The 26,839-nt window shown below is 48.1% G+C and overlaps 1 protein-coding gene across 1 annotated transcript in view; it reads right to left on the bottom strand.

The window, feature by feature from the left end:
- The window catches only part of MIB2 (MIB E3 ubiquitin protein ligase 2), a 112,629-nt gene that overhangs the window by 7,805 nt on the left and 77,985 nt on the right, over positions 1-26,839 (bottom strand). Inside the window, exons 5-15 of the mRNA XM_065421211.1 lie at positions 26,440-26,634; positions 25,035-25,177; positions 22,009-22,116; positions 18,651-18,755; positions 17,703-17,865; positions 16,405-16,538; positions 11,474-11,622; positions 10,708-10,864; positions 8,875-9,029; positions 4,251-4,377; positions 2,909-3,139 (exon numbers count right to left, since the gene is read on the bottom strand). Coding sequence (XP_065277283.1) covers positions 2,909-3,139; positions 4,251-4,377; positions 8,875-9,029; positions 10,708-10,864; positions 11,474-11,622; positions 16,405-16,538; positions 17,703-17,865; positions 18,651-18,755; positions 22,009-22,116; positions 25,035-25,177; positions 26,440-26,634 — 1,667 coding nt within the window. The remainder of the gene's footprint in view (positions 1-2,908; positions 3,140-4,250; positions 4,378-8,874; positions 9,030-10,707; positions 10,865-11,473; positions 11,623-16,404; positions 16,539-17,702; positions 17,866-18,650; positions 18,756-22,008; positions 22,117-25,034; positions 25,178-26,439; positions 26,635-26,839) is intronic.

Raw genomic sequence — 26,839 nt, 5'->3', positions numbered from 1 at the left:
TCCAATGATGCAAGTCTGATCTGCTACACCGAGAGGCTTAAAACCTGGAAATGTAATTCAGCTCTGGGGATTCCCTGGGGGCTTGGCCTGGAGACTTCTCAGAGCAGCCTGCTAACAGAGAAAGTGTGTGCTGTATCCCATCTCTCCGACTCTTGTTCTGTCACCAATTCCCTTTGTGTTTTGGGTTGAAAGCTCTTGGCAGAGCTAGTCACAGCGCAGGCAAGCAGGATTTCCCCCTCCCACCTGCTGCTCCGATGGCCAAGCTCTCAGTCGCAGGCCTCCTGAGATTAGACTCCTGGGCCTCCTGGGATCCGAGACAGGCGATGAAGCTACATTGCACAGAGGCACCGCAAACACATTTCCATTACAAGGTACGTTAAGGACACTACATTAAAGCTTCAGGGATGACTAGTTAGTGGATGGAGTCCCAAGTGGCAGCTATTTAGGGGGAGGGGGACAGGGAAGGTCCCAGCCTTCTTAGATTATTGGATGCAACATTGCATCCCAGGGGAATATCCACTGGCTGGCCTATTAGGTCATGTGCATGCTGCAGAACAGAATGGACTATCTGAATCTCAGCACGCTCCCGCCTCCAGTTAGCAGCTGGTAACGCCATCCGCTGGCCCACCTGAAATGAGTGCAGGGGTCTCAGCCCAGGCCTCAGCAGAAAGGCGTCCACACCACAGAAACCACCACTGCTATTTGCACCCTACTTGCCAGTCACAGCACAGAGGCCAGGACTGACCGGGTCACGGAGACTAAACTGCCCCCCATGCCTGGGCGATGGTGCCCCCTCCATGCTGAGCACGTTAATAGCTGTGGGGCGGTGCATATGGGAGGCTGGTCTGGGCTTCTGGGAGTGTACCTGTTCTGCAAATGAAGAGGATGTTATTTGACAAGGCTGTATAGTGGCAGTTCCCTGCAGAACGGAGGGGCGGGGGGGGAAAAGTAATAGCCGGCTTTAAAAAGGAGTGTTTATAGGCCTAATCCAGAGCCTGGAAAAGTCAATGGAAAAACTCCCATTTCCTTTCCAGGGCTTTACATCAGGCCCTATAAAATTCGAGTGGAAGGAGTTGTACATTTAGGCTGAGACTGTCAAAGCCCCCGGAGGAATCTGAGGACACAATCCGATCATCCAAAACCAGCTTTGAAAAATCTCTGCCGGCAGTATTAGCTACTAGGGCCTGCCGCGTGGCAGTCCCAAAAGCTAGTCAGCCCCTGTAAAAAGAGCTCAGTGAGTTACTAGAAACCTGCCCCCTTCGCTCATGTTCCCAGACTGGTAGAATAAAGAGTGAAGAATGACTGACAGACTGTCTGCGTCTAGCGAACAGCGGGGAAGCTGGCACGGGGCTCTGATTACCACATCAGCAATCAGCCTCTGCCCTGCTGGGGGGACATATTTGTGCATTCTGTACCACCCACTGGAGTCATCAGTTCTTGCAATCAAAGCTGGTGCCATGGGATACAGCAAGCAAACGAACGGAAGAGGTGGAATTTTCAGAGCAGATCTGGGTAGGATCGGGGGAGGGGAGAAACAGGCAGTCTGGCGCAGTGTGCAGAACTGCATTATGCTGATTTGTTGGTTTTCTAATCATTTTAAATTACATTTGAACTTGAGGTCAGATTTTTAATTTGTCAAATTACCTTTGCACTGGAATAATTCTCATCTCACCCAGATTGCGCACACAGCTTCTGCTGTAAATTGGCACACAAGTGCAGATGTACGTAAACAGGTGATGGAGCAGTTTGAAGGGCTAATTTTACGCCAAAACCTTTGCAGGAGAGCTGGGCTAAGCTTCCAATGGCTGACATGCCCCGTCCTCTCTATTTGAGGCCTAAGGATCGAGTTTTCCCGAGTTCAGATCACGCATTAAATTCAGCCCTGGAGCAATTACAACTGAAGTCAGCCATGTGACACCAGGGACAAGTTTGGCCCAGAGAGACAGCAGGCATGCTGAAAGCAGCTTTTCCGCTGCACTTGTCGCCTTGCAGGACAACAGTTCCTGAGGTCTGGTTGGTGGTGCCCCGCGACGTTCCCCCCTCGTAGCGTGTGTTGGTTTTGCAAGCGGGAACTGTAAGAGGGAAGCCTCCAGGCCTTCAGAGCATGCGCCTACAAGATCTATAGCAAGAGGTGGAATGCTGGGAAGCAATTACTTCAGTCTCCAGCTCCTCCTCACCGAGGGGAAGGGGAGATGAGGGAAAGATGCGAAACAGCCACACTCCTCTGCTCAAATTCCACTGCCTCTCACACCTTTTGCCCCAAACGGAGTGAAATCAATGATTGGAGGAGACGGGGGGCGATTCTGGCTCCATTGACAGTAATGAGTGTGTTGCCATTGACTTCAACGGGGCCAGGATTTTCAACATGGAGTGTGAGATACCCTCTCTCATGCCCCTGGATGGAGCTAAGGTGACAGAGATGAAAACTACCCCTTTGGCTTGGATACGATGTAGGCCACATGCACACGGTGTCTTGTTCCCTACCCAGCTACTGTCACACCATGTGGGTGTTATATTCTTAGTACCATCCAACAGGAAAAGTGAGTCAGTGCGGCACGGTCTATGAACTAAGGCCAGGACTCCTGGCTCTGTTACTGGGGCCGAGCCACTTCCCCTCTCTCTGCCCCATCTGTAAAATGGAGAGTGTGATACGGATGCAGTTCTATGAGAGCCAAGTATCATAGGACTCAGAGATGGAAAAAGAACCCTTCGGTCCCATCCAGCCCTTCTCCCCTTGATCAAGGCTGGGTCATTTCCTACAAACACATTCCCAAGTGCTTAGTAGTCTAGTTTTAAAGGACTCCACCATTTCCCTCGGGAGACTGCCACCCACCCTAACTGACTGTCCATGACCTTCCGACGCCGGAAGGCACTCCCCTGGAGCAGCGCTATTCTCTCTCTCTCTCACCTTGGAAAAGAGGGACAGTCCCTCGCCCCCTTCCTGTTCCTCCGCCATGATTGACATCAGCTGCTGCCGTTCCAAGACAATGTGCATGGCCGTGTCTCCATCCTCGTCCTCTGTGTTGACATCGCTGCCTTCGCGTACCAGCAGCTGCACCAAGTCCATGTGCCCCTGGGTGACTGCCAGGTGCAGGGGAGTCTGGTTCCGGCTGTTCCTGAGGTTGACATCACAGCGACCCTTAAAGGGGAGAAAAACACTCAGCGGAGAAATAGCGGCAGAGTCCCAGGAACGCCCCTGTTGAACACTAGTTGCATGGCACAGGGAGAAGACCAGGATTATCAATTCCATCCCCATGCAAGTGCAGCGTAGGGGGGACCCCAAAGGGGGCAGCAAATGGATCCTACTCTTCATCCTGGCCATAAGGTGCAGAAAGCCTCGACAGTCAGGTGATGCAGTGGTTATTGCAAGGGAACAAGTGCATGGGACTCTCCTCCTGGCTGGTAATGATCTGGAGGTGACAGCTAGTAAATTACTTGACACATGCAAACTGAAGGCCTGGAACAAGTCCAGACAGTCACGGACCAGCTCCTAAACTCTATAAATCAAGACTGATTCCTTTTGTCTTTTGCTTCAGTTTCCCTCAACCACCCAGACCGCTGAGGGAGTAATAGGAAAATCTCTCTAATGCCAGGAGACAGGATGCAGCAAACACTCAGCTAGCCTCTCCTGTTAGAAGGCTCAACAGTGCTGGTGAGGAATCAGAATGCACTTTAAATTGAAACTGGGTTAGCAGTGGGGACTACACCAGACATAATAAAATCACCCTAATACTTTGCATTACACAGTGCCCCCTAGGGATCTCTGTGGCAACAAATATTGATTCATAAAGTCACTGAATCCCTATGAGGCAGAGGTACCCACCCTTGTAGAGGTGGGGGAATGGAGGCACAAGCACAACAAATCAGAGTCTGAAACAAAACCCAGGAGTCCTGAACTCCCGCCACCACTTTCTCCAAAGCTAGAACTAGATCCCAGGGTTGAATCCCTGGCCCCACCAAAGTCAACGGCAAAACTCCAATTGACTTCCCAACTTCCGGTCCCCTACTTTCACCACGGGAGAATACTGTCCCGAGGGGGAGGAATAGCACTTTGGAGTCAGGGCTCCTAGTCCCCTTTGATCCAAGCTGCAATACTTCACTCCTAGCCAGAACCTGCAGCAGTTGCCTTAGTGATTCCTAGTCCCTCTGCTCTATGCCCTGGACACTGCTCCCTTCCTTTTAGACTCACACCCAGAGAACTGGCGAGGACCCGAAACATGAACTTGCCACGTCTCATGCAAGTTATTTACCTCTCTGATTAAAATTTCTGCTACTTCCATGTGGTTATTGAGGGCAGCAAGATGCAGGGCGGTGAAGCCATCTTCCTTTTTAGCATCAACCAACTGCCGGGCTCTTGCCAGAATCTTCTTTATGGCTCTGGGAGGTTAAAGAGATTAAAGGAGAGACCAGAGAGTTACTTGTCAGCAGGAGACTGATGCACAAGAGACAGGCCTGCCTCCTCTGTTGAGCAGCGATTAATGTTCCTAATGTTATAACGGGCAGCGTCACGAGCCGGGACAGCGATCCAGAGAGCTCCATCCATCTTGCAGATTGAATTAGGAAAGTCAAACAAAAGCCCCCAGTTTTCTTTTAATAAAGCAGGATAAACTCACAATGCCAATAATGAGCTGGATGTATCCCCAGACCAGTCTGACGGAGGACGCACACAGGGCGGATTTGACCCAGTTTTTTTCAGTTGTTGTCTGCAATGTCCCACCCCAACAGCGGAATGGTCCAGGCACAGGATTGGGGCAGACAGTCAAAGGAGATCAGTGATCGGAAGCCATGGGAGAAGGGGGGAAGGCCTGAGACATGGAAAGAAGGAAGCTGCTCCAAGTGAAGGCATAATGAGAGGAGAGGGACAAAGGAAGCATCGGGGGCTGCTTGACAATTTTCCATCAAGACTCTCCCCCTCCAAAAGGAAAACTGGGTTTTTGACAAGAGGAATTTTCTCGGGAAGTGTGCGCGTCCCTCCACAATTGTTAATGGCTCCTCAGAAAACCCAAAACTCAGAAAATTTTATCTGAACAAACAAACAAAAAGTCTCAATTTTCCAATGAAAAGTAAAAAAAATTCCACTGAAAAATTTCTTCATGTTTGTCAAAACTGTCCATGGGGGACACCCCCCCCCCCATTTTCTGATTGGTTCTAGGAGCTTCACTGAAAGAGAGCGAATATGGCAAAGCTCTCGAGATATTAGGAAGCAACAGGGGCAGAGATGCAGGCAGGGTAGAGGGGAGCAGGATCACAGACAAGGGAGCCGGAGGCGGTGGGCAATCAGGTTGGAGTGAAGGATGATTTTCAGCTGTGGATTTTTGGATGGGCTGGAGAGGGAAGGGGCAGGGGGCTCTAGTCAGGCTGGGCAGGAGCTTCTCGAACTCAGCTGGAAACACATTTGCATCTAAATCTGATGGCTTGTCTACATGGGAAACTGACCCCAAGAACTCAGTGGAATAAACTCCCCACTGGGACACTATTCTGGAATAAAAATCAATTTTATCCAGAGTAACTAGTGCGCTTCCAAAGTGGAATCATTATTCTGGAATAAACTGATTTTTATTCCAGATTAGTGTCTCCACACCGGGCGCTATTCCAGTCAGTGTCCCCATGCAGACCGGCCCTTAGCAAGCTCAGTGCTTCAACCATTCAGCCCCCTTCCTTTATTGTGGGGTTTGTCTAAACAAGATTTAAGGGCGGGTGGGCGGGCAGCTAACATTGTTTGGCTACATTAAAAAAGTAAAATGGAGTTAAAAAAAAAAAATGGTACCCCTTTCCTGACAAAGCTCTCAAATGACCTGGATTGGAAACCTGATGCATCCCAGGCACATAGCCTGGAGCTGCAGAGCATTTAATAGAAGTGGTTTCTGTGCACTGGCACACACTGTTTGCTTACAAGGGGACTGGGTGTTATGAAACGCAGGTTTTCTGTGCAAACTCCTACTGACTCTCTGTGGCTGTTGGGCTGTTGGGACGCATGTGCAAAATTGCACAACAAGCTTCTGAAGTGAAACGAGCCTGAGGGGCTCAAGCGGCTCACGAAGAGAAGATGGTCTGTTCAGAGACGCTGGTGTTTCCAGATCAGGGGAGCGCTACATACAAATGGGGCTGTGGGGCTGGGACAGAGGAATTGCCTGTCACTGCAACATTGGAACTTCTCTTACAGTCAGGGCAGAAGTCTCCAAGCAGACACGGTGTCTCTGTATTTTGTATAGAAAGCTCCTAGAGTGCCTTGCCCAACAGCTCCTGCATCCATAGCATTCAGTGCAAGCCAGTTCATCTCAGTCCAGTGGTGGTAGCAGTTGGGCTATGTGCTCTTTATCAGATGCACGCTGGACATCTCAACGTCAGGAAGCAGTGTAGTAACCAACACTCCCCAGCCAGATGATAAAAGGCACAGGGGAAGAATGCACCAGCAATCCAAACCCTCATGGTCTGACCCAATAGACAAGATGAATAACGGACGTTTTCCTTGGTGGCTTGGTTGGAAGCAAACCTGCTGCCTTTCGGAGCAAGGGGACGAGAGGCAGAGAGTGGAAGAGAAGATTAGCTTCTGTTAATCGAAATGGTGGAAATTCACACAGCACCAATGTGCCCAGTGGTTTGGGCAGGTGTTGCAGATCCTGGCCATTTGGGTGACCTCCACCACCCCTTCCACTGAAGAGGACACCAAGAGCCAAATTTTTTGCTGATGTACATTCAGCCCAGCTCCATGGACCGTAACAGAGCTGCTGCTATTGACACCAGCAGAGAATTTAGCCCCAAGTTTTTACCCACTTTTGGATACTTAAAATCAGTGCAGAATAATCCACCTGACAAATAGGTTGGGAGCCAGGGGCATCTGAGGAGTTGTTTGCATCAGAGAGCCTTATAGTGACAAATAAGTTGGCTCACGTAATAAACCTTCCCACAATGAAATTCAGAGCAATGCAAATATTTCATCCATCTTATTTTTAAGGGGTTGTGTGCACAGGCGCCGGCTTCCAATTTTCCCAGGTTGCTCAACCCCCACTCAGCCCCAGGCCCTGCCTCACTCCACGCCTTCCACCCCGCCCCTTCCCACTCCCTCCCCCGAGCACATCCCATCCCCGCTCCTCCCTCTCCCTCCGCGGAAGGCGCTGGGAGGGTGGGGAGAGCTTGGCTTCCGGTGGTTGCTAAGCACCCGCTAATTTTTTCCGTGGGTGCTCCAACCCTGGAGTATCCACGGAGTCGGTGCCTATGGTTGTGTGTTCTATATTTATTTTTGGTGTCAGCAATTGTACACATTTCCCTCTGGTTCTTTTGCCTCCTGGCTATCTGGCTATCTCCAATAGCAACTGATCTTTGAGTGCTAGCCATTTGACTTGAGGCTTCAAAAAATTATTCCCCTCTTCTCTAACCAATGCAGCAAGGTTCATCGGAATCTCTCAGTCCTTTGAGAAGTCAGAAAACGTGTAGCCTTGTCTACACTAGAGAAGGTTTGCTAGGATAACTCCCCTAGTGGAGATGAGGGTTATATCAGTTCCCCCAATGAAATAAGCTGCAACAGGACTTTTTTTGCATCTATACTAGGGCTTTTTCCTGGTATAAAAATGTTGTAAAGAATCCCACCCCTCACACTGACACTATTACACACTGGCAAAAGTTTCTAGTGTAGACATGGCCTTAGTTTTTATAGATACCCAGAACCATGAGTTATAATGGATCCATGGTGGCAGCTTTACCTAGGCAATCACAACCACACACACACACACACACACACACACCATAGACTTCTCCAACGGCTTTAAATTCAGGTCTCAGACATGTAGCTGGGAAGTTTGCGTGGGGTACAGCCTGTCTGCAGGTATAGGTCAGGAAACCAAGCTATTCGTACTTTCACAGATCTCATAATCCTTGAAGAGGCTTCAGACCTCTGCCAGAAATCGCATTTGTATGTGGGTCGCCTTCCAGGGCTCAGAAACAGAGGCTGTTCAGCGCTCACAAGGCAGCAAGAGAAGAAATGAACAAATGAATGAAGCGTTTCGCTGCCACTTCTCCTGAAAGGAGATTAGATTTTAGGAATGTTCATTGCTCTCTGGGAGCAGAGGGACGGGGCTATTCTCAGCTAATGCTTAGGAAATTGCTTTTTGGAACATTAAGCACCTATTTCTGGTTCCACCTGAAAAGACAACTCTGCGGTGCTCCGCAAGGCTAAATGCACGGGCGTATTGTAGGAGAGAAGGTGGGGAGGAACAGAAAGGCGACTGCTTAAGACACTGCTCTGTGCTTGCACTGCTGATAATCACTGATCCTTGGTGTAATGATTGTGGTGATCACAACCTCGTCCTCCATGACTGAGGAGCCATTTCTGCAGAGAATTAACACATTGATACAGGACAGTGGGGGTTAGAGATGGGAAAAGGATCTGAGAGGCCAAGTCCACCACCAAGATCTGTCCCCTAACAAGACAATATCAGATACTACAAACTGGTTATGGAGAAGCACCTAGTTCACCTGCAAGGAGAGGGGATTTCCTCTGGGAATTGGCAGAGGGGTGACGCAAGCAAAGGCAGCCAGGGAATCAAGTTCTGCTGGGAGGGGCATTTCTGCTCTGTACATTACCATGTCCTCAGCCTCTCCCCTTTCCTCAAAAGGCTTTTCATCCCCTTTCCTCTGCCTCGTAGAGAGGCTGCTGCTCTCCCTTGCCCCTTTCACCAACCGCGGTCACTGTGTCCGATTCATCGCCAACAGAGCAGGGAATTCACAGCTCAGATCCAGGCTCCGCTCCCTGTCAGGATTACATAGTATCTCCTCAGCCCATCCCAGGGGGCCTCCCATCCCCTGTGGGTTTCCCAGCAATGCACACCACAGCCTGATCAACAGAGTGACATGCCAAGAGCTCCCCCTTTCACTTACAGCTTGTTGCCCTTCAGTGCAGCATGGTGCAGCAGGTTGAAGCCTTGGCGATTCTGGACCGTGAAATCGATGTTCGGTACCTCGGTGAGGATCTCGATGATGCTTTTCAAATCAGCAGTGATGGCATAGTGCAGGGGGGTGTCATCAAACGAATCCTGCAGGGAGCCACAGCAGAGCACAGGTGACATCAGAGAGACTCCCTCCAACAAACCATCCCCGAGGGGCTGGCTGAGACAAGCATACAGGGCCTCTGGTTTGAATCCAGCGCAGGCCAAACAACCATGAATCACCACCACCTGATGGCGGTTCGATGGCCTACATGAAATGAATTTGCTGGGCCTCAGCCCAGCTCCTAGTAGACAAGCATCCACATTACCGAAAGAGCCACCCCTGGCACTGGCCAGCCTTGAGGCTGGCAACCTTGATGATAGCCTCAGCAGGAAAGCCAAGGTCTGAATGGGCCTGCTGGAGAGTGGGGGGTCTCTCCTTTCACTCCTCGGAGGACTCCTTATGAGTCAAGGCTGAGGCACACTGACGGGAGAGATGGGCACGCTTGTGTAGCCAGAGCCTAGACCATGGGGGACAGACAGAGGCCTTTGGTTTCCTGGGCTACCAATCTCCTAATTTCACACACCACAGAAGAAAAACTACTTCATCGGTCTCTAAAGGCTAGTTACAGACCAGTCCAGTAGCCCTAGAAATGGGACAGGCCCAGTGACTTCACTGCTGCTCTCCCAAGTTCCTTTATACCAGATTGAAAAATAAAATCTCACCAGCCCCTGATACCGGGAACAGGAAGAGGCATCGGTGGAGCCTTTGAATATAATGCAGTTACCGGGTCACCCCTTGCTGGAATAGCAGAAGGTGCTACTGGACTGGGTTAAAGGCAGTGATACAAGTACGTTGGTCCGGTCCGATCCGCCGTACCAGTCAGGTATTTATAGCCGGTATGCCACACCGGAAAAACACAGGAGGAGCAGAACATGGGGCCGCCCTCCTCCAGCGTGGCTGTACCGCCCCCAGCCCTTCCATGCAGCTGCGTCTCCTGTCTGGGGTCTGTAGGCAGCCCCGCCGGAGGACAGGGCTGGGGGCGGTACTGGTACAGCCGTGCCGGAAGAGCTGCTGGTGTGGAGCCGCCCGGCAGCCCCTCGTTCTGCTTCTTTCGCTGCTGCGGTTCCCAGGAGAGCGCCGCGGTTCAGGGCTCTCCTGGGAACAGCAGCAAAAGGAGCAGAACCCCACACCAGCAGCTCCTCCAGCACGACTGTACCTCTGCAGCCCCACCCACCCCCAGCCCTGTCCTCTGACGGGGCTGCTGTACAGAACCCGGACAGGACTCCGGAGACGCTACTGCATGCAGGGGCTGGGGGCGGTATAGCTGCGCTCGAAGAGCTGCATGCTCTGCTCCTTTCGCCACTGCAGTTCCTGGGAGAGCCCTGCAGCTCAGAAGTCTCCGGCACAGCGGGAGGAGGACAGAGCCCCCTGCCCCCAAGGATGGATCAGGGGGAGGGGAAGGGGGGAGCACAGGGCCCCGGGCGGAGGTCACATGTCCCCCTCCTCCCCCCCGCCCTTTAGCTAGTGTAGTGTACTGTTAAGAAATGAATTCTACTTGCACCACTAGTTAAAGGGGCATGGGGGGTGGGGGAAGGAGAGAGTGAGTGTGTGTGTGGGGGTCTGTGTGTGGACCCAGAACTAGAATATCAGGGTGGCTGTGAGTTCTAGGCAGAAGCCAGCTCAGCACCAGAGGACACTGCCAAGCTTTCAGGATCGACTTTCACCCCAAACAGTTAAGCAGCAAAAATATCTTCAGTGATACGAGGCGTGAAAATAACCTACCGGGAGGTTGACATCACAGTTGTGCTCACAAAGGATCCGCACGATCTCCGTGAATCCTTTGTTGACTGCGACATACAAGGCTGTGCACTTGGCATTGTTCAACAGGTCTGCATTGGCTCCGTGACTGACAAGCACACGGACAACCTCAGCTTGATTTCTGGTTTAAAAAAAAAAAAAAAAAAAAAAGATTGGATGCCATGATCAAAAGATGTAGATTCTCTCTCCGTCTACAACTATTAGACATGCAACATCATGAGCATCTTGATTCCTGCATCCTTTTCTCGTCACATAAAAATAAACCCTAACTGAAGCACCAGGTTTTGCTCTCTGTTGGCGTAATGTAAATCTGGAATAACCCCTGTTGACTTTGATGGAGTTCCTCTGGATTTACACCAGGGTAATAGTGAACAGAATTCAGCCTCCTGTCTCTCTAGACTATACACAGCCATTCAAAAAAGGGACTCAAAATTCAGTCACCTTCTCTTCCTTGCACATACCCAAACCCCGGTAACCCCCCTTTTCTCCCAAGGTGTTCGTACCATCGAGAATTCACCTTCCCGTGGAGATTGGGGCTGCGTGAAAACCAACCCCTGGAGTTTGAGGGCCACATCCTCAGCTAGCGTACATCAGTGCAGCTCCATGGTTGGAGGCCTTTCCCCTCTCTGCGGGGCTGGTGCAAATCAGCAGAGCTAGATTTGCACCATCTGGCCCTTGGCACAGAGCATCAGTGAGGTTACACTTGTACGCAGGGAGAAAGAGTTCCTACCCGAAAGCTGCATAATGGAGAGCGGCGTCCCCCTCTTCATCCTTCAGGTCGATGTTGGCATTAGCCTGCAGTAAGATCTTCACAACCTCCACCCGGCCCAGGTGGGCAGCTACTTGCAGTGCGGTTCTGCCCTGATTCTTTATATCAACCTGCAATAATGGAAGGATCCAGGCAGATAATTGTTTAGGAAAGGTCTCAATGTGCACTCAGGCACTGTCCCTGCTCCGAGACTCTGTATAACTTGATGGGAAAGAGAAATGATTACTTGTATTCCACAGCACCCAGAAGCTCCAAGCAGGATCTGGGCCCCATTGTGCTGGGCATAGGCCATGGAGCTGAAGGGGTGCGGGGAGGCACCTGGCCCATAGCCTGACCACTTTTAAGCACCCCTTGGGCTGCTTAACTATAGGCAAGCTAGGCAGCTGTCTAAGACGGCAGGGCCAAATATATGCGAGTGGCACTGCGACCTGGTGCTTGGCCCTAGCACTTCTTTTATAACGACCGAACTATCATATATAATAATAATAATATAACAAATGGAAGAAAGGGGAAGTTCATAGTAATGAATATAAATCAGAAATTAGGAATTGCAGAAAATTGATAAAGGAAGCAAAGGGACACAAGGAGAAGACTTTTTATTTTTTTAAATATATTAGGAACAAAAAGTATCCTGACAATGGTATTGAATCATTACTAAATGGAAATGGTAGAATCATCAATAATAATGCACAAAAGACAGAAGTGTTCAATAAAGATCTCTGTTCTGTATCTGTGGGGGGAAAAACAGATGATAGAGTCTCATCATATGATAACACTCTTTCCATTCCACTAGTATATCTGGAGGATGTTAAACTGAAGCTACTAAAGTTAGACATGTTTAAATCAGCAGGTCCAGATAGCTTGCATTCAAGAGTTTTAAAAGAGCTGCCTGAGGAGCTTACTGGATCATTAATGTTGATTTTCAATACGTTTTAGAGCACTGGGTAAGTTCCAGAAGATTGGAAGAAAGCTAATGTGCCAATTTTTAAAACGGGTAAACGGGATGACCTGGGTAATTATAGGCCTGACAGCTTGACATTGATTCTGGGCTGATATGGGACTTAATTAATGTGAATTAAATAAGGATAATGTAATTAAAGCAAATCAACATGGATTTATGGAAAACTGACCCTGTCAAACAAACTTGATATTTTTTTTATGAGAGTCTGAGTTTGGTTGATAAAGTTAATAGTGTTGACGTAATATACTTGGACTTCTGTAAAGCATTTGACTTGGTACTGCATGACATTTTGATGAAAAAATTAGAACAATATAAAATTAACATGGCACACATTAAATGGATTAAAACCTGGCTAACGGATAGGTCTCAAATGTAACTGTAAACAGGAAATTGTCATCAAGTGGGTGCGTTTCCAATGGGGTCCCACAGGGAACGGTTCTTGGCCCTATGCTATTTAACATTTTTATCAATGACCAGGAAGAAAACATAAATCATTAAAAGTTTTCAGATGACAAAAATTGGGAGTGTGGTAAATAACGAAGAAGGTAGGTTGCTGTTCCAGAGTGATTTGGAATGGTTACACTGCAAGCAAGCAAACAATACACATTTTAATATGGCTAAATGTAAACGAATACATCTACGAACAAAGAATGTGGGACATACTTACAGGATGAGGGACTCTACCCTGGGAAGCAGGGACTCTGAAAAAGATTTGGGGGTCATGGTGGATAATCAGTGGAACATGAGCTCCCAATGTGATGCTAAAGTCAAAAGAGCAAATGTGATCCCGGGATGCATAAATGAGGGAATCCCAAGTAGAAGCAGAGCGGTTATTTCACCTCTGTAGTTGGCACTGGAGCAAATGCTACTGGAATCCTGGGACCAGTTCTGATGCCCACAATTCAAGACGGATATTGAAAAATTGGAGAGAGTTCAGAGAAGAGCCACAAGAATGATTAAAGGATTAGAAAACAGGCCTTATAGTGAGTGTCAAAGAGCTCAATCTATTTATTTTAACAAAGAGAAGATTAAGGGGGTGATTGGATTACAGTCTAAGTATCTACATGGGTAACAAATACTTAATAATGGGCTCTTCGATCTAGCAGAGAAAGGTCTAACACGCGCCAAGGGCTGGAAGTTGAATCGAGACAAATTTAGACGGAAAATAAAGACAATTTTTTGACAGTGAGGGTAATTAACCATTGGAACAATTTCCCATGGGTTGTGTGGATTCTCCATCACTGACCGTTTTTAAATCGAGATGGGTGATTTTCTAAAAGTTCTGCTCCAGGAATTATTTTAGGAAGTTCTATGGCTTGTGTGATACAGGAGATCAGACTAGATAAATCACAATGATCCCTTCTATCCTTGGAATTATGAATCAGAACCCTTGCTGTGTCCCCCAAAAGTCTGATGCCCCCCCCATTGAGAACCTCTGTTCTAGGATTTAGAAGAGGGGTGGCACACTGAACTTTACTGTATGCAGCAAATCTATGCCTCCCAACACCACTTTAAATGGCACTGCACAGCCCCGGGTATTGTACCAAGCTAAAATAAAAGGCAGTTCCTACCCCAAGTAACATATTAACTTCCTGCCAAAAAGGGAGTGGTGCGAGCACAGACCTGGATGCTATGTCAGGAACTCCTGGGTGTCTAATCCCACATCTCGAGCCAAATCCCACAGGCACCAGGGGTGATTCTTAACTTCTCTGCCAAAAGCTACAGTAGCCAGCAATGCCTCCCTGCCTGACAGGGGGGGCGGGAGATAAGTTGATGTTCGCACTGGGCTTTGAAGGAGGCGAACATGATATAAGCACCAAGTATTCTCAGTCAATCAAACTTACATACTGGGCAGGCTAAATCGCATTGCTGACCTGCTGCTGTGAGATTTAAGGATCAAGGAGTTGAAGACCAAAGATCCTGTAGAAGGCCAAGACAGGAGGGCAGGGACGCAAATGAAATCAATGAATGGCTAAGGGGAAAGAGCGAGGGATCTGGCAAAGACTTCATGGCTTGGCAAGTAACACAGAGTTTTTCTGCAGCTGACCCTATGCAAAGCAGCAGTTTGTGCAGGTTTCCTTCTTGGGCTTAGACAGGACCGTGATACTGGTAATGACACACTGGATCCCAATGCATCCCCCTTACGTAAAGGGCGTAACATTGGTATCTGCCCCATTGGTAGTCCCTTGGCAGGCAATTCATCTCACCCTGCCGAGCGAGCCCTTGGATCCGCCTGCCTCTCGCTATTTATAACTGTCTAGTAGAAAGAACAAATTCCTCTCTGAGGTCAGGATGCAGCGGGACTATTCCTGACACTTGGCACTTTCCCATTTCAGATTAGACCCAGGCACCAGTGCCTGGCTATTTCTTTTACACCGGTGCCTGGCTATATTCCTTCCCTCCCCACATCTACTAACTTTGCATGTAATTAACTGGAACCATTATCTGGCAGCAAACCATTAAGTCAGACCTTAGTTCTCAGCTTCGTTATAGTCCTCTCAGAACGGATCCCGGTGTTTGCTAACGTCCCATCAATCTGCTCCCACTTGCCACATGGTCATGGCCTCCACCGGATTTATGTTCCTTTTCCAGCTGCTTCCAAGGACACCGTGCGAAGGCATTCTGCTCTCTAGTTCTCTGGCTTGTGACAGATGCATTTACTCATGCACAAACCTGCAGCTTTTAAGGCGATAGCTAGGATCTTGGGCAATCTGCCAGTGTTTGAATAGGTGGCTACCTACACCAACCAGACCCCAAACTCTACTGGGGAGGCATCTGTATACAAACTCTCTTCTTTATCGGCAATGCATTAGGATGAGGGCCACATCATCACACGTGCCTAGTACGTGTGCACTGAGAATGCAAACAACTGGTACATAGTAATATGGGTTAGCTCTTGTATAGCACCCTTCATCAACAGATCTCACTATCCCCATTCTACAGAGATGGGGGTACTGAGAAGCTAAATGACTTGCCCAAGGTCACAGAGGAAGGTGATGGTGGAGGTGGGAATAGAACCCAAGGATGATGAGTCCCAGTCCAGTGCCCTGACCACTAGACCATGCACCCTCAGTAGAATGGTTTCTGTGTTCACGTAATTTATTCTGCGATTGGCTCCACTGGTCTGATCCTACCAGACGTCCCTACTCAGTCCCGATGCAGCAGAACATAGCAGGTAGCCAGGGGCTGCACCTCCAGCCATGCTGCCTGGCTCCTGGGAAGATTCAAGCAAAGCAGGCCTGTCACTGAAATACACGGTTTTTGAGTTGGTTACCGTTAGAAACCGGGCATGTCAGGCTGCCCATGTGAATTCTAAAGAGTGGATATAGGAAAGGAGAGGGCAGTGTTCAAGCTGGTGGGTCTGTTAGGATAGATAGAGCCTGCATGTACTTCAGTGCGTAAGGGAGACTTCCCAAGCTAGATCAGTGGGATTTCCTGCCCATTCCTAACCCAGGCAAAAAGTGCCCTGCTATGACATGGCTAATTCCTAGGATAATGCCTCAATGCCCTCCACTGGATCTCAAAGCAACTTACACACACCAGGGAATTCAGCCTCCCACCCCCTGCTGAGAAGCAGAGAGCTTTGGGATCTCCTGTTTGGCAGGGGAGGAAATTTAGGCACACAAAAGGTGTCTAAGACACCACAGCAACTCAGCTCTCGACGTCTAATCCCCTGCTCTAAACACTGGACAACACTTTCTCTAAAGCAATAATGGCACAGGGAAATTCTGCATGCTGGAGTCCCACAGCCCTGCCAGGGGGAGCAGAGGACCTCTTGAAGCAGAGGCAAGCTCTAGGACTATCAGTTAAAGCAAAAAAAAACAGTCACCAGCTGTTAATTCCTTACAGTAGGTGTAAGCAGCCCCCTCATTCGCTTTCCACATTGACGACAAAAGACACATCGACCTTGGAGGGTTTCTTGGAGACTTGCCTTGTCTGGGTACTTTTGAACCAGGTCCTGGACTTTAACAGCATTGTCATGCGCTGCCTCAATGACCAAGCGCCCTGGATGATCCGACTCCATCTTCTGGCACAGCAGCTTCTCTAGGATGGAGATCAAAGTGCCTGTGTGGGGATGAGAAACAGCCCAGGTTACATGGTGGTAACGAGCACCTGTGTGTGTAACCACATGGACCCAGTATGGACCTTTGTCCCTCTATAGTGACCAGTCCATATAAAGAGCTTTATGAACTTGTTACTTTACTCCCTCCAGCTAACAGGCATAGTCCTTTAGCTCAAGCAACAGAGGCTGATACTTCTAAATCCACAGATCCCATGTTCAGTGCCTGCAGAAGACCTCTCCCTAAGGGTCATTACATATGGGCAAGCAATAACGAATTCCCAGCTGTAGGGAAGGAGGGAGCTGGAGGACAATAAAAGGCTCATATCCTGCAGGAGAAAGGAAAATCCTGACCACGGGATTTCAGATTTGGTTTCCACTCACTGCACTTCCCTGGTGTCTGATGGGAGTTCCACTTGTTATTTTCCATCAGAGAAAGTGCTAAGTGACAGAGTTTGGCTCTAGATCTGAAGTTCCTCCAAAGTTCAACAGGATTTAAACCACATTCCTTAATGGAGCCACAAACTTTGTTCCCCAGCAATTTCTCAAAGGTCTTTTTTTATGCTAACTTTTCTTGGGTAAGTGATGTAGGGTCAATCTATACTGCAAGACAAATCAACAAGCCTTCCCCTTTCTCAAACATATGGCCAGGCTACAGAACTTTTATGAACAGATTTGCAAAACAGAAACCACTACCAAACCCCCGTTTCGCTGCCAGCGCAGACTGGGCATAGTAATTCTCTGTACCCCCACAGCACCTTGCATGGAAGGATCTGATGGCACATACAAACATTAATGAATTCAATCTCCCCCCCCCCCCCCCCGCAAAGTAGGGAAGCATCATTATACTCATGCTATGGACTGGGAAACTGAGGCACAAGGTTATGCCATTTACCCACTGCCAAAATAGCGAGCCTAAGAAACAGTCAGGAAAAGAACCCAGGAGTCCTAAATCCTAGTCCTGTGGCTTAACCTTGCGGCCATGGGTGTTCCCCTGATTTGGTTAAAATGGATTTTTGGGACTCTGCTTGGAGAAGGGTGATGTAGTCATTAGTCAGTTAACATCTGACACGTTCTGAAGAGAAATACTATTGTTACCCTAGGAAGAGACAGTGGTTATTTTTCAGCCCTGGCCAGAACTGGACCACATCTCCCCCCCCCGCTCTCACTTTTGGATTCCTTGGTGTTCTCCATTGTCATGAGGTTTGCATCCTCGTCTCTCTGGTAGGCCGTGAGACAAGCTGGGTTAAAGGTCCAGGATTGCCCTCCGACAGACACTCTCAAGTCTCCATCCCCAAACACCTTGATCACCTTGCCAATGTGCCCTAGCGTCTGCAATGGGAAGAGATTTTTTTTGTTTTTCAAAAGGAAAGCAATGTATTTCCTGCTTTTCAAAACCAAGATAACGCTTCTAAGGGTGGATTCCCAGGCAGCATTCCTAGCGTGTGAAGAGAAGCATTCAATGAGACACAACAGATGACAACTCCCACTTGAAGAATACACAAGTGTTCTCAACAGCTTCTTATTTGGTTGTATACAAAACGGATGTCTTTTCACATACAAGGGGAAGAGGGTCTCCAAGATACAATACAAACGTCTGGAGAGGAAGCCAGTGAAACAACAAAGCATGGTTTACAGAACCCTAAGAGTCAGACACAGTCTCTGCTGTGCATTTTGCTACTTATGGAGCACCCTGTATTCTGCTCTTTAGCCCCATGAGTCTGAGCAGAGGAGAGTTTTCCATTTGCAATGGTTTGTCCCTCACCCTTGAGAATTAGAGAAGAAATAGAGGGAGACATTAAATTTGTTTGCTTAAAATTTCAGCAGAATTTCATTTTAAACTCACTGGTAGCCCTCTCCTTTGGCAGGTGTCTCTCCCTCCCCTCCCCCCCTTTGCCCTCATTTTCTGAATGCTGCTGCGGGGCCACATTGCTGAGGACCAGACACATTAAGCAACATTCTTTCCGAAAGCCATTAGCATGCCCACGTGTCTCCATGCACTGACCAATAGGGGGTGCTAAAGAGCAAGGAGGCTAGCATATCCAGCCGCTAACGTTTTTCTTAATGGATTAGAAATTGCAAGTTACTGGACTGTCTTGGAACTGGAGCACACTCACAGGTGCCATTTCATCTGTCCACTCCCCATGACCAGCTTGGAATCGCTTCACTGTTTCCATATCATCTATCACACGGACAACATCATCAACCCAAAAGGTGTTGAGCTAAAAGAAAAAGAAAGTCATATGCTTTTAGGGGATGAAACAAACAAAAAACAAGGCATTAAAAAAAGAAAGGGAAAAAAAAGATAACCCATAACAAAACAATTCCATAAAGCACTAACCTTTGCAAAAACATCAGTCATGTTATTTAAAAAAAGCCATGTGCAGGATTAGGCAGGGCAAATGGTTTGAGGGCAGCACAATTTTCTTTTGCACCCACTCACATGATTTTATGCGCATGAATATCAGCTGGGATTGCACAGGGATTTCCCCAGGTCTGCCCCCTTTCCATGCCAGATGCAGCACTCAGAGTTCAATGATATAGTTAACTCTGTTACTGGTATTAACTGTGTTTGCTATTTCCACCAGAAATGGGAAGTCGGAGATCATCCATTTACTTCCTTTGCCAGATGCTCCTGCTCTATGGAGAGGGAGCAATTTGTTCATCTATGCCCATCACCCACATAACCAATTGTATGTTTAAACCCATCCACGTTCCAAGACCCAGATCACGTTAGGGAAGGCTGGCAACCTCAACTTTATAAAGCAGGGTCCCAAGATGGGAGGAGTTGGACAAAAAAAGACTTGTATCTGTCAGAGCATTCAGGCAGAGATGGGAAGGGAAGCCAGAAGTGACCGAAGAATGCAGCAAGAAAGCGTGTGAAGCCAAGAGAGCAAGAGGAAAGAAAAGGTTAGTTCCAGTTTGTCAGGTGCTTTGGCGATGACAGGTGCTTGCTAAGGGTTAGGTGTTATTGCCGGAAGCCAGGAAGAGCTAAAGATCAGCAGCCTAGACAAGACACACAGGCACAGCAAACGTGTGGGGAAAAGAGAAGCACCTGAAGGAGACAACCAGAAGGAATTGCCAAAGATGAGCGAGAGGTTAACATGCCTGCGTGGCATTCAGACAGGTGCAAGGAAGCAGGAGCCCCCCATTGTGGCTGCACTGTTCATACAGGTCCTCCCTTGGAGGGTGAGGCTCATCAGCTTCTCCTGGGCTGTGTGTGTCCAGCAGGGGATTCATTTTAATTAAAAAGAAAACCCCCAGTAGCTTCCCTAACGGTGATCACTGGGACTTGTCCGCTTAGAGCCACCTCTCCACTTCTCAGGCCCACAAAGGGCCCTCGGATTCCTGACAAGCAGAGTGCTGCATGGGACGAACACAGAGTTAAATAACTGCCCCCAGGCAGCACCCCTGGGAATGGAGATGCAATTTAGACGGCTACTGCCCCTTTCCTATGAGTAAAGCTGCTGTGTCCTGACTCATTCACACCAGGGGAAAAATTGTGAACAAGGAGAGGCCAGGCATGCCACAACAGCAGCGTAGGCAATGGTATGGCCCAGGAAGGTTGACAAGGGGGTACTATCCCTAGAAACCAGGGGACACGCAAGCATTTCATACCAGATAGAGTCACTGATTAGGTGCAACTGGTCAGATAAACCACATGGTGTTGCTCTTGTTCCCTGATTGGACGAGCAGCACTAGCGCAAGCACGCATGCAAATATAAAATGTGATTAGTGCGAATTCTCAGGCACATGACTCAAACTCGCTTCTGGCAGACATCATCTATGCCAGTAAAACACAGAGCCTCAGAGAAAGCGACGCAGAAAGCGGCATCACTGCTGCAGAAGCAAGTCAGTTTTAAATCCAGAACTAACGTCAGCAGGGAATTTTTTTTGCACTGCTCACTCAGACCTTGATTCAGGAAAGCATTTCAGCATGTGATTAATTACCTTCCTGAATCAGGGCCTCCGATCTCATTATTAGAAATCAATAATAAACACAGATAGTCCCATATGTCTACACTTTACATATGTTGATAAAGAATATCTGCTGGTCCCAAAATCGACAGCCTAATGAGCAGATTCCGATTACCCTGACGAGCACTGGCTAGACCCTTTCTTGACCAACAGCCCCACTGAAGTCAATGGGGCCACTCGAAGAGTAGGGAGTTATCCAACAGGATTAAATCCATCAGCCACTGGCCCCAAACAACAGACACGCACAAAAACCCAAGGCAGAGGTTAACAGGGGAGGGGGAAATTACTGATGAGAAAATGGATGGATCATGGGAAGAGGTGGGATTTAAAGGTGAGCTACAAAGGATTTCTTAAAAATTGGGCTAATTTCTTTCCTGCTTGATTTTTTTAACCTGACAAGTATCAGGCATGTCACATCTGGTCTTCCCTGGTGTCTCAGGGAAGGTGTATTCACAATAAACCATAAACTGAAAGGGTCAGGAGGAGAGACATCCTCTCTCTAAAACGTTAACTGGGCACTGGAGTTAAATATTAACTAACTACAAACCAACAACTGCACCCCACACCCAGGGCTTGAAATAGTCTAGCTACAAATTCCCTTCCTCCCCCCACTTGCTCAGCTTTCACTCTTCCACATTATTTCACTAATTGTCCAGTTCCAGAGTCATCCAAGGGCAAACAAGGCTTGAAATGCTCATGCTGACACAAGCAAGAACAAAACCAGACCTTCTAGGCCTTTAAAAAAAAGAAAACAAAACCGAACAAAAAACACTCCACCATGCTCAGACCCAATTCCCCACCCAGTTTTTGCAGATCAGCTTTAAGGACAAATCTGAAGGAGAAAGAGAAGGTGCTCGCTAGATGTGACAGGGAGACCATTTCACCTCCATGTTGCACTCCAACTTTTAATCCATTAAAGACCTGATCACGACCACTGACATCAAAAGAAGTTTGGCTCCCATTAGCTCTTATAGGAGCAGGCTCAAGCCCTAGTTGTTACGAGATTTTGTCTGTCAACAACTTTCAGCTTAGTTATTGACAGAGTCCAAATTATTTAGGTAAATACAAACCCTACGTTATTTTTGCCTTTTACCCACAACCTTTTTGTTGGAGAAATCTGTGCAAGTGGTTCGAAGAGCCGCACTGTAAAAGAAGGGAAACCAACCCCACACTACCTATGCCTCTCTCATCCACGTTAGCATCCTTCTGTAGGAGATGGGCATTAAAAATCACATCCTTCCGATTACCAGTTTTCCCTCCTTTTGAACTCCAACTTCTTTTTCGCAGACTCTCTCAAGAGCTTATAGAGCTAGAAATCAAGGATTTTCTTAGCTTTGATGGCTGGAAAGAAATTAAGCCTGTCCCCTCTCTCTCTAGTCTAGCAGCGTTTTCTTTGGCACTTGTCCAAGACTAATTATGTCACATCCTAGGGGGCCACAGTCATTGTCATTCTGCGCACAGCTGTTGTTCTGCCCAGTTTCCCACATCAGCACTTACCTTAGTCAGAGCTCCTGGGTGGAAAGTCCAGCGGGTTTCGCTGTTGAACTGGACTCTGACATCCCCTCTGTCCGTGATTCTGTGCACGGTCCCGGTCTGGCCAATGAACTTTAAATATGGAAAGAGGAGAAAGAAATATTGATGAGTTAGGATAATTTACACCAGCCAAGGATCTGCCGCTCACTGGTTAGCCTAACTATTAATAATGATTTGTATTACCACAGCACCCAGGAGCTCTAGTCAGGGACCAGGACCCCAATGGGCAGGCGCTGAACCAGCCAAGATACTGTTTGCTAAACAGACCTTGTCGAGCTGCATAGCACTGGCTGATGCAGAGGCATGATTTGAGTTGCCATCGGATGGTATTCATTGGGGAAAAATTGTTCGCCCGGACTTCTGATTTCAAGGTTGCTACTTTTATTTATGTCCTCTTTTTAAGCAAACAAGCAAAGTATTGTTTCAGACTCAAACTGGAATGGAATTGTATCTGTTCTCACCAGGCTTGCATTGAATGCATCTCACGGACTCAGACTGAGCAGATCTTAGCGCTGTGAGTGTGTACGCATGCATCCTCTTTCATGCTGATTCTCGCCCCTCCCCTATGGAGTCATCTTTAGGTGCCTGGATGCAGTGTCCCCACAGTCAGGGCTCCAAGTGCTTTTCATTTATGCAGTAGAGGTCACCAAAAGGTGTTATGGCCCCACAGCAAATGTCCGATGGGACAGTGACATTGCTCAGACACCTGCATTATCTTCTCTGTGGTCTGATGGTAAATTTACTGAAGGATGACTACCTATTTTTGGCGACCTCAGCAACGTATTAAATCCCAAATGAATAGATTTGTGGGGGCAGGGAAAAGATGGATCTCTCCATTAATCAATCAATTAATTTAGCATTCAGCATTAAAATGTCCATCTTCGGAGTTTTTTAAGAGCAGGTTAGACAGACACCTGTCAGGGATGGTCTAGCAACCTTTCTGAAGTGGTGTGCCGAGACTTCATTTATTCACTCTGATTTAAAGCTTCACGTGCCAGTAATGCATTTTAACGTTTTTAGAAGGACTCTCTCTTTAACTCTATATTATATAACTAAACTATTGTCGTATGTAAAGTAAACAAGATTTTTAAAATGTTTAAGAAGCTTCATTTAAAATTAAATTAAAATGCAGATCTTATCAGTTTAGTGCAGTGGTTCTTAACCTGGGGTGCACGCACCTCCTGGGGGTGCGAGATGCCCTTTCTAGGGGTGCGAGACATGCGAGATTTTTTTTTAGAAGCTGGGGGCAGCTGCAGAGTGCTGGGCCCCGGCCAGGAGCAGAGCCCTGGGCTGGTTGCCGGTACCCCAGGCCGGCAGTGGACTGAGCAGGACCGGAGGCCCGGACCCCGGCTGCCAGAACCCCAGACCAGCAGCGAGGTGAGTGGGGCCAGCGGCTGGTATCCCAGGCCGGCAGCAGGCTGAGCAGGGCCGATGGCTGGGACCCCGGCTGGCAAGGGGCCGGCGGCCGGAACCCCAGACCGTCAGCGGGCTGAGCGGGGTGGCAGACAGAACCCCAGACCAGCAGCTGCCAGTCTGGGGTTCCGTCTGCCGGCTCCTGCCAGCCGGGGTCCCGGCAACCAGCCCCGCTCAGCCTGCTGCTGGCCTAGGGTTCCGTTCACCCAGGCCGGCAGTGGGCTGAGCGGGGCCGGTGGACAGAACCCCGGTTGGCAGCATCGTGCCAGTAAAAATCTGCTCGCGTGCCACAGGTTGCCGACCCCTGGTCTAGGTAATACTTAGTCCTGCCATGAATGCAGGGGACTGGACTAGATGACCTCTCGAGGTCCCTCCCAGTCCTACAATTCTATGATTTGTGTTAGGGCCTTAGAGTTGAATATTAAAGCTTATAGCTGAATGATCTTTCAGCTCTGTGACTTGCGAATCAGGGGACCTTATATTGGGCTCCCAAACCCACATTTAGACTCTGAACGGCTCTATCCAACCTTCACTGAACTCAGCAAAAAGACTGTCATTGACTTTAACGTCTGCAGTGTTGTAGCCATGTTGGTCCCAGGTTATGAGTCCCCCAGAACTTTTTCAGAAGTGCTCACCAACTCCGGAGCCCGTTAAAGTCAATGGGAAATACAGGTACTCCGCACCTTTCAAGAACATGACAGTTCAATTCAGGTAGGTAGCTTTAAGCATGCGGGTTTTAAAATTTTGGCCAGTGATCCAGTCCTGTAAACCCTTTACACAGTTAATCCCAGTGACTTTGAGTCTACTCAGGTGTGAAAGGAATTACTAATAAGAGTTAAGGGTTTGCAAGATCAGGCATCTACATTTTATTTATTTATTTATTTATTTATTATTAAATGACTGCCCCATTCTCCTGCAATTACAACATTTCCCACAGCATTTGCTATTTTCTGCAGCTTTCTTGTTCCTTCCACTATGGAGAAATGGTCCCTTGAATTACTCTAATTATTCCACTAACAGGCCTTATTTATATTTACTTTTCATCTACAGCAATGGATCTACTGTCTGAACTTCTTTAGAACACAACTGATGACAGCACATGGGTTGCTGCTTCAAAACAAAGATTTAAAGAACCAGCTAAGCGCCAACAGGAACATACGGACAGGGAAATCTTAGCCACAAATAGGGATAATTCTTCCAGTGGGGGACCTCGTGTAACTGCCATTAGCATTAACACACATTACAGCAGAGCTGAGAAGGGAATGGAACCCAACCCTCAAGGACCTGACCCAATGCTCACTGAAAATCAACAGGAGTTTTTGCATGGACTTCCAGGCTTTGGATCAAGCTCTTAGAATCTGCAAGACTAGGTATGGCAAATATCTTGCAATACAGATTTATATGCACCTAGAAATAATCATCTCACTCCAGTGTTCTAGCACTAAAGAATACAACTGCGCTATACTATATATTTAGAACAGAAGGTAATAGGTTATACACACGCAGTTTCTGGTCATTTCTTAGCCTAAGCAACCAGTAATTTCTCTAAGGGCAGCAGTGAGCGGAAATAACTGTACCTCAGCCATTTTAGGGTTCCAGCCACCATGCCCCTCTTGCATCTCTCGTAAGATGTCAATGTCCAGCAGGCATTTCACTTTGTCCCCATGCTGGAAGGGGTGCCTCTCTGTGCTTGCTTTCCTCTGCAGCTCAGCAGGCTTTCCTGAACAGAAGAATGACCCCACACATACACAAAGTAAAGCATCTGTATTTGTAGCTCCTTTCTAACATCCCAATGAATGGGAAATAGGACAGCATTAAGGCCAAAAATCCTTCTCGCTTTCCTCAAGCAGGCGTGGACATGCACACTGTGGGACAGCAAAGTAGTCTATGGGATTACTTTTGTGAGCAGGATTTGGCCCTAACTGGATAATACTAGAAGTCAAGAAGGGGGCATTTCTTGCCAAGGCATTTTGGTCCCTTATGGAAAGGAATCTATTTGAAAAGCTGCCCCCCTGGTGACACCAAACTCCCACATCTGCTTCCACCAATTAACATCTCCCCAACATTGCTGAGGACTAGCTCCCTCCATAGGCAAGTACAGATCTTGCTTTATGGAGGGTCTCACTCGTGTTCTCTGCCCAGATGTACTCCCTGCCCAACCCTTCCATTCCCTGATGCTTGGACCACAGCCTGTGTGGGCCTGATCCTACCCCCAGCAAAGCCAGTGGCTATCCTTCCACTGACGTCAAGGGGAGCAGGATTGGGCCCTGAACGCCTGGATTATATATACCTCAGTGGGCTTTAAGGGGAAACCTTAAGGCTTCAGAACCAATTCTGTGTTGATTCCTTCATTCATTTCCCTAGAGCCTTGGAAGCGGAGATAGGCTGAGGCACAGTGTTGAACTAGACATCACCGTTACCACGGCTACATTCCTATCTTCCCAGTTAGGGGAGGTATTTGGGTGCTGGATTCTCAAAACCTCCCTCAAGCCACAGTCCCCCCAGCATGCCAGTGCAGCAGGACTACACAGCTCAGGCTCTCCAAACACAGGAGCACTGGCTGCCTCATTACAGCTTGAAAGGACGAGAAGCCTTGGATTAGCAAGGTTTCCATTACACTGAACTCTCTGCTCAGGTAACTGACACGCCCCAGAGAGTTTCCTACATTTACACAAGCAACTAATTGGCCTCTACGTACCTTTCCTGCCAATGGGACTTGGTATCCAAACCAAATGTCCACAGACAAGTACTCTCATATCACTGGAGGACCAGGCTACCCGACTAACCCATTTTTCGACTCCCGTTATTGTTTAAATGGCATGTGTTACATGTTTCAGAGTAGTTACATGGAAACTTTATGCATCTAGCTGTTCAATCTTCTCTGCCAAATCAGGATGGGCTTTAGTGAGAGATGCTCAGGCATGTTTGACAATGACCAAGTGTTACGACAGTCCCATATTCTAAAGTCAACATGCCGCATACCTAGTCTCGGGAGATGCTCTTTGTAGTAAAAGCCGCCAGATGCTTCCACAATGCATTTCAGGTCCACCTTTCCCTTGTGCCCGACTCTGTAAACGTTTGTGGTGCCGTCAGACCACGTGACGCTGGCCACGCTGCGGCCAGTCTCCACGTCCCAGCCACGAATATCCACCACTCTCCCGGTTTTACCTTCACCACCTGATTTAAAAAGAGAAATAAGAACCAGCTAACTTACACTCCCACAGAGCCTTAATACACAGATATTCGCCTGCCACTCAGGTGTTCACTGTCTGACATAACACCAGAGCCTTACTGACTAATAATGCTTAGCGTACCTACGGTCCTCCAGAGATGTTAATTAACTGATTCCCTGTGAAGGGAAATAGCTAGTATCATCTCTATT

This window comes from Emys orbicularis, chromosome 22 (genome assembly GCF_028017835.1).
Source record: "Emys orbicularis isolate rEmyOrb1 chromosome 22, rEmyOrb1.hap1, whole genome shotgun sequence".
Classification (NCBI taxonomy): Eukaryota; Metazoa; Chordata; order Testudines; family Emydidae; genus Emys; species Emys orbicularis.
The sequence above is the reverse complement of the archived record's forward strand: the minus strand, read 5'-3'. Positions and strand labels throughout refer to the sequence as shown.